This window comes from Lissotriton helveticus, chromosome 7 (genome assembly GCF_964261635.1).
Source record: "Lissotriton helveticus chromosome 7, aLisHel1.1, whole genome shotgun sequence".
NCBI classification, from domain to species: domain Eukaryota; kingdom Metazoa; phylum Chordata; class Amphibia; order Caudata; family Salamandridae; genus Lissotriton; species Lissotriton helveticus.
Genome location: NC_136068.1, coordinates 777,001,199 through 777,009,466, shown reverse-complemented (window position 1 = coordinate 777,009,466; position 8,268 = coordinate 777,001,199). Strand labels below are relative to the sequence as shown.

The 8,268-nt window shown below is 48.0% G+C and overlaps 1 protein-coding gene across 1 annotated transcript; it reads left to right on the top strand.

The window, feature by feature from the left end:
- Window positions 1–946: 946 nt before the first annotated feature.
- On the top strand, window positions 947–2,554 carry LOC144767040 (uncharacterized). Its single transcript, XM_078650678.1, has 2 exons — window positions 947–1,250; window positions 1,526–2,554. Exons 1-2 carry the CDS (start codon window positions 1,094–1,096, stop codon window positions 2,509–2,511), a joined length of 1,143 nt encoding a protein of 380 aa, XP_078506804.1. The 5' UTR covers window positions 947–1,093; the 3' UTR covers window positions 2,512–2,554.
- The last annotated feature ends 5,714 nt before the right edge of the window (window positions 2,555–8,268 follow it).

The following is an 8,268-nucleotide window of genomic DNA, read 5'->3' as shown; positions in this document are numbered from 1 at the left end:
AGCCTACGATGTGATGGACGTACCACACACCCCCAGCCAACGCCCACAGCACAATGCAGACACGCCCACAAGGGACTACTTTGCTGGCACAGTTGTTTTATCTTTTAAATGTATAGAGGAGTTGGCCTAACGGCTAAGGTGCTCGACCTCGGACCTGGGGATCTGGGCTCGAGTCTTGGAAACGACGCCAAACATCCTGTGATTCTGGGCAAATCACTTAGGGCCCGATGTAGGTAAAAGGGAATTTCCGATTCCAAAATACCGAGGCGGGCCGATTCGGTATTCTGAAATCGGAAAACGAGATGTAGGAAACAAACAGCGAAATAATAAGGAATCGGTCGGCATCGGTAATGTGAATCGGTACGTACCGAATCAGCACGGACCGAATCGGAAACTACCGAATCGCCTACCACCGAATCGGAACTAGCCGAATCGGCTACCACCGAATCGGAACTAGCCGAATCGGCTACCACCGAATCGGAATTAGCCGAGTCGGAAAAATCAGATTCGGCTATTACCGAATCGGAGGTATGAAAACACACCCATGGCCAAAAAGCCCATAGGAATGCATTGAAGAAACCGATTCGGCTATCTCCGAATCAGATGATACCGATTCGGATTTTACCGAATCGGTATTATCCGATTCGGAGATAGCCGAATCGGTTAAAGCCGCTTCAGCCAATGAGGTGGCTCCCCCTCCCCCTCCCAAACTGGGAGTGGCAACCCTGGCAGGTGCAGCCAATTAAGAACTTTCTGGAGAGCCTGCCTGAGCTGAGCAGTCACAGTTAGCAGCAGTGGGAGTAGGAGGTAGTGAACTGTTCAGACCAAGATGGCAAACCAGAGTGAGAGCCAGAAGTCCAGCCAGAAGAGGAAGCCTAAGTTCAGCAGCACCGAGCTGCAGGTGTTGGTTGAGGAGGTGGTGAGGGTGCACCGGCAGCTATTCGGAAGGCTGTCCCTCAATGTGCCAGAATGCACCAAGAGGAGGCTCTGGAGCGATATCGGTCAGAAGGTCAACGCTGTGGGTGTCACCCCCAGGTCCCTGGATGAGCTGAAGAAGCGCTTCTACGACATCCGCAGCCTGACCAAACGGAAGATGGCAGAGATCCAGAAGCAGGCTGGAGTCACTGGTGGTGGCAGGAACCCGGCGCCACCCCTCACCGAGCTGGAGGAACTGGTCTCCAGCACCATTGAGAGGGAGAGCGTGACCGGAATTGGGACCCTGGACAGCTCAGCCAGAGCTACAGCTACAGGTAAGAGGCATGCGCATCAGGACACACCCTACCAGACACCTCCCCATTAGACACAATGCATAGCCAAACCCCAGCACAGTACTGCAACCAACATACAAGAGACAAGCATCATGGTACATCCAGTCAGCAGTAGGTATCAAAATATGGCAGTGCAGAATCACAAGACATGAAACAGTGGAACACATTCTACGGAGATGCTAGGACATGTGGAATGCTTTAATTGTACTGACTGTAATACATCGGTACTCTATTTACAAATGCTTCTTTGTACCTAGGGGCACCATCAGGCGGACAAACACTGCCAAAGGAGGCAGCAGCACCATCTACCACTGCACTCGCAGGGCCGAGCACGAGTCAGGCTGCCGAGGAGGAGGAGGAAAACACCATAGGCCTGGATATTGAGGGAGACCTGGAAATTGACTTTGATGCACTTCACTCCCCACAAATGCAAAGCACACCCTCCTTGCAATTCTCCCCAGAGAACTCCCCGACAAGGGAGCTCTTTCCACCTACACCAGCTCCTGCCACTGTGGCTCCAGTACACCCTGTCCTGGGAGCAGGGGCTCAGGCCCCGGCCAGCACCACACCCCCACCAGTGGCACCCCAGCCCACGCAGCAGGCGGGCAGCAGCAGTACCCGGCGCCGTGCCATTCCCACCACTGCAGACCCAGCACGGGAGGCCAGTGTGTTCCGGGGCCTCGAAGGCAATATGGTGAAGATCCAAAGGCAGCAGGCGAAATCCATCATGGCATGCCAACGCCAGCTCCTGCAGCACAACCTGCAGATGGGGGAAATGGTGAAAGGATTTCAGGCCTTTGTGGCTTCCAACAAGGAGGCAGTAGCAGGTTTAGGCAGGCTAACCACTGCCATCACACAGTTATGTGGCAGAATGGAGGAGCAAGAGGTGGTGCGCAGGCGGGATGCCCGGGTGCAGAACCGCTCCTTGAGCCGCCTTGCTGCAGCAACGGCACAACTCTGTCAGCGTGGTGCCAACATGGAGTCTAGTCTCGCTCAAAATACCGCAGAGTTGACAAGGGGAATGGCCCGCATCACGACAGCAATGGAGGCCTTGATCATCTCTAACACTGCCGCAAATCCTGCCCTGGACCTGGGGGATGCTGGGGACAGCAGCAGCCGCAGCAGCCCGGCCAGCGCTGCGTCAGAGCCACGCAGGAGCACCAGGCGCTCCGCAGATGCCGCTGGTCATTCTGAAGGGGGTGAGGGACACCACAGTGGGGCTGCAAAGCGCTCAAAGAAATAGCCTAGCAAGGGCGGGTGAGGCAACCTGGACCCTAGACTTTTGTTTTCATTGACATTACACCTTTGTTTTGTTGCACATCAGTGCAGTAACTGTGTAGCAACAGTATTAAAAATTGCTTATTCAACACAACCATTCACCTGTCTGTGCATTTTTACTCACTCAGAAATAGTTTGCTGTTATCTCCTCACGTCTATGTCTCCCATCACTTGGCGTACACACCCCAGCTGGCTGTGTTAGTGGCACAGCTTCGTCGTCATCATGGTCCTCGTAGTCACTCAACTCCACCTCAGTGCCCTTCTTCACCGCAAGGTTGTGTAACATTGCACAGACAGCTATGATTTTGCAACAGGTGATGGGGGTGTACTGCCTTGCACCTCCACTCTTGTGCAGGCATCTAAACCTGCTTTTCCAGATGCCGAATGTCCTTTCCACAACATTCCTGGTGCTTTTGTGGGCACGGTTATACCTCCTTTGGCTGGGTGTAGAGGGGTTGAGGTAGGGGGTGAGAATGAATGAACGGAGGGCATATGCACTGTCGCCTAGAAGGAAAAGGGGTAAAATTACTTACATGCATACATGTATTTCACTTTGCTGTTTTTGGTTATGGGGGGCTGATGATGTGTCTCACCTAGGAGGTATCCTTCTCCAAATTCCCCAGCCATCAGCCGTGCATAGATGCCGCTCTGTTGGAAAATGTAGGAGTCGTGGGTACTACCCGGAAATTTTGCTACCAGGTCTGTGATGATGCATTTCGCATTGCAGATCACCTGTACGTTGATGGTGTGAGTGGACTTCCGATTGCGGTAGATGTATTCTGTGTCAGATGGTGGGCAAATCGGAATGTGTGTGCCGTCTATGCAGCCAATGATGTGGGGGAATCTTGCCATCTGGTAAAAGTCTGCTTTGGTCTGTACAAGTTCTGCCTGGGTTGCAGGGAAGGAAATGTAGTGGGCCATCCTCTGGATCATGGCATCAAGGAACTTGTGGAAGAACCTTGACAGGCTGCTCTGGGTCACCCCTCCTGCCACAGCGACTACACTTTGGTAGCTGCCAGACGCCAGCAGGTGTAGGCAGCATAGCACCTGCACCTGCACAGGGATTGCGTGTGCCCTTGGGGTGGGGTGCTGCAACAGGGGTTGGAGGTCCCTAATGAGGTCTGTGATGGTCTCTGAGTCCAGCCTGTACCGCTGTAGGATCTCTGCATCTGTCAGCATGACCAGGGTGATACGTTGTCTGTATACCTGCTCCTCTCTTTGCCATTCCCTCTCTCCTTGCTGCTGTAGCCGTAGCCGCCTCGCTATGACATAAAAAGCTGCCATCCTGCAAGTTGCAATGCATTTTGGGGCTGTTTTTATGGGTTGGAGTTGGTTACCACCTGATCGTAATCCATGGTAATTTCCGAGTGGATTCTACCGATTTTGAGCCAAAATCGGTGTTTCTGTGTCTCCCTACATCTCCCCATCTGTCCGAAGCGGGGATTTTCCCGATCGGTGAATCTACCGAATTGGTAGGTTCTCCGATTCGGCTTCTGTCCGATTCGGTGTCACTACCGAATCGGTACATGCACCGATTCGGCTTATGTCCGATTCGGTGTCACTACCGATTCGGTACATGCACCGATTCGGCTTATGTCCGATTCGGTGTCACTACCGATTCGGTACATGCACCGATTCGTCTTATGTCCGATTCGGTGTCACTACCGATTCGGTACATGCACCGATTCGGTGTTTGCATCCGATTCGGTGTGTTACCGATTCGTACTGTATCCGATTTTCGGTATGTACGTATCGCATTCTTTTACATTCGGTAATCATTCCGATTCGGTTTTCGCTCCCATTTGTACTTTTTTTTGTGCCCTACATCTCGATGCCAGTATACCGATCGGTAAGGGCCCAGATTCGGTATTTTCGGCCGTTACCGATCGGTAACGGCCTACCTACATCGGGCCCTATCTCTCCGTGCCTAACAAAAAAGAATGTGTGTCCTCATGTAACGTAACTGGTGCTATGTAAAGCGCTCTGATACCTGATTCAGTTCGGGTCGAGTTCGCGGTTTATAAAACTCTGCAAAAAAAAATATATATATGGTGGCCGTCTGCATAGCCTATGTCCTTCTGCTGCAACTGCCCTTTCCAACGCTGTATTGGGTGTTGTGATTGGTGCTGTGGTTACTGAGATTACCCGCCTCAAAGGTTTGGGCTCTCTCTTTATAATATTAGTATGGATAAAGCACCAATGAAATGTTTGTGCTAATTGTTTTCTTTTCATTTGAACTTTAGAATAAGCACATGCGCTACAAAAACTTCAGTTTACTAAACACTCTTATTTTATTTAATATTATTTGCCCTATACAACCTGGGCTCTGCTGGAGGGAATGGCCATCAACGATGCAGAGTACCAGCTTCCAGAACTTTTTTATCAGGTGGTGGTGGCGGTTGGGGGGCTCGACGTGTAAAAAGGTTTAGCTGGGGGGGCTTGGCCGACAAAGGCTTGAAGACCTCTGATTTAGAGGGACCCAATTGGGGCTCCGGTGACGTAAAGAGGTGGATAGACCAACAGTTTGGCGAGCAGGGTAATAGGTTGCTTTTGCAACTGAAAACCCCTTATAAATCGGAACCTTAATATCGATTGCAGGGTTGCGAAGGCCTTTTCTAACAAGGTAACACCAATATTCCACGTTTTTGTATTTTTTACTTTAGCTTGTATTCCATTTTTTATCTCTTTTTTTTGTACAGTGCTTCACACAAGTAGGTAATGTTTTTATTTAGCTCTTCTGTTTTAGGCCTTCTCACTAGCTGGTCATAAAACACAACACCCATATTATGTTGTCATTCATTATATCTGCCAGCCCAACATTTCTTAGAGCCGGCAAGCGCGGCCATTACAGAACGGTCTCATACATTAAGCTACTAATAATGATTCCCCTGCTTGGATTTCATCTTGATCTCGCTCCCCCCGAGTCCCAGGAAGGGAGGCTTTCACAGCGGTGCGTTAGCAGTATTCGAAGGGCGCTGTAAGTTCACTGTGGAACATGCACTAGCAGCAGTTTAGTGCACAGTTAATTATTTGTGAGTCCTGCAGCGCACGGTGCAGTGGGAAACTGTGCATCATTAGAATGACAAGGCTCTGCTGCTAGACATGGAAGAAATTGATTTAAAAAAGAGCCCCGAACCAACTTAATAGATCTCAAAATGTGCTTAATGACGAACCTAAAACAGAAACCAGCTATTACAAATGCCCCCTGCCTTAAACATTATTCCTCTTCAAGACACACAAATGAAAATCTGGTAAATGAACAGAGACATAGCTCCCCTGCTGCCCCATGATATATTTTAACAATTCCACTTACACAGCCTTAGAAGAGAAGACTCTTTAGAATTCGTGCCAATGAAGTTGGTACAAAGTGCTTACCACACACAGAAAACAACAACATCCTGTCCCATGTCCAAAACTTAATAAGGCACAGTGAGTGAACAGGACGTTAATCACGCCACCGTACAGCCTTCTATGGCTAGGCAGGGGTAAGGAATAGCATTATGAAATGATAATTTATTTTCATATACCGTAATCATTTTTATTAGCCGTTTGGTTTATGACCTTTAAAATCGCCCTATACTTTGACGGATGAATAAGTGGCAAATGAATTGGACAAAGTAAGCAGATTCGGCGTAGGGAAGGTCAGCAGAGGCCTTTGCAACCATTACTCCTATTAATACATTATATTTCAGTGAAAAGCTTTTAAATGCTAAAGCGTTTTAGAAGTAGAAGCCACCGTTTTGATTAATGGGCTTCTACTAAATTGTTGGACAGGAATTGGATAACAAAGCCAGCAAAAAATTATCTTTTTGATTTTTGTGACTCGCACTGTTGCAGAGCCTGCTGCAGAATCACAGAGAAGGATGCCTTTCTCGACTAGCCACACGTTCACAAGGACAAAACGAATGGTATGGATTTTATTTGGAGGTTTCTATGCACTAAAATTGTTTGTAAACAATACTGATATATTATTTGCATAGCATTCATGTTTGATACAACAGTTTTGAAAAATACTAGTAAAGGGCACTAATAACTTCCGCATAATGACATCACACTGTTTTTGGCATATGGCGAACCCCCTTCTATAAGCCTTTGCAAGCCATATGGGTGAAGTCCCCTCTCCTTGAGACCACCCCTTTCAGAATACTCCAAAGCATGTTGTTTTATTTTAGAATCAGCCTCCCTATATTTGTGAAACATAATGGCCCACCATGACTGCCAACATGTGATGAGTCTGTTCTCTCTCTCCATATATATACGAGGGAAATACGACGTGCACTACATCCCACCCAAGCGAGGTAAATTGAATAAATTAGATGCCGCCGAAAATTGCCTCACCTTTGACTTCTAAGCCCAGAGCCCCTGAGGAAGTGTTTATTTAACATGAAACGCGTAGGGCTGGACATTGATTTTGTGTGAGCTGGTGCTTTTTCTTCGTGTTGCTTCCTGCAATAAAGAAACTTTCTGGCGATTCTTACCTGAAGTGTGGCTTCTTCTACAACAGGCATACCTTTTTGTGGATATATATATATATATATATATATATATATATATATATATATATATATTACCTACTGGCGGTCGCCAGTAGGTATATATAGTTAGGATTTTTTCTCTATGGGTTTTTTGAAAATTCTATGTCTAATAACTTTGGCGTTTGTGGACGGAATTGGCTGAAATTTTCAGGAAAATGGCACATTTTGTTTCTGAGCAGCCCTTGAAAATTTGGGGGGGGTTCGTCAAGTGGGGGCCGAGAAAAAAGGGGGGTCCCAAAACGCGTTTTTCCCATGTTAATTTCCATAGGGCGGTTGGCCTCACTTTTAGCCCGAACGGCTGAATGGATTTGCACGAAACTTGGCAAAATTGTAGGGACTGGTAGCCCGATGTGCCTTTTGTAGGTCTCAATATATGTGCTCCAGTGGATTTTGAGAAATTAACGTTTAAAAAAAGATATATATCTGTAACAGCGGACTGGGCAGCGGCCCAGGACGCGTACTTTTCGCGCAACGGAGCTTTGTGAAGCGAAGCTGATTGGTTCTCCGGCGTCTGTCAACATTCCAAACAGTCCGTAGCGGCCGCCATCTTGTCTCTCGGTAGGATCGAGAGACAAGAGGAGGTCAAAACAAAGGGGGAAATAACTATAAGGGGGCATAGTAGATCCTCGCTGACCCCCTAGGTTTGATGTGGAGGTTTTAAAAGGGCCCCGCGGGGCAAAAAAAAAAAAAAAATAATAATAATCGAACGGCTGAATGGATTTGCACGAAACTTGGCAAAATTGTAGGGACTGGTAGCCCGATGTGCCTTTGCTAGGTCTCAATATATGTGCTTCAGTGGATTTTGAGAAATTAACGTTCAAAAAAAGATATATATCTGTAACAGCGCACCGCTTCGCGTACTTTTCGCGTTACGGAGCTTTGCGAAGCGAAGCTGATTGGCTCTCCGGTGTCTGTAAACATTCCAAACAGTACGTAGCGGCCGCCATCTTGTCTCTCGGTAGGATCGAGAGACAAGAGGAGGCCAAAGCGAAGGGGCAAATGACCATAAGGGGGCATAGTAGATCCTCGCTGACCCCCTAGGTTTGATGTGGAGGTTTTAAAAGGGCCCCGCGGGGCAAAAAAAAATAAATAATAATAATAATCGAACGGCTGAATGGATTTGCACGAAACTTGGTAAAATATTAGGGACTGGTAGCCCGATGTGCCTTTGCTATGTCTCAATATAT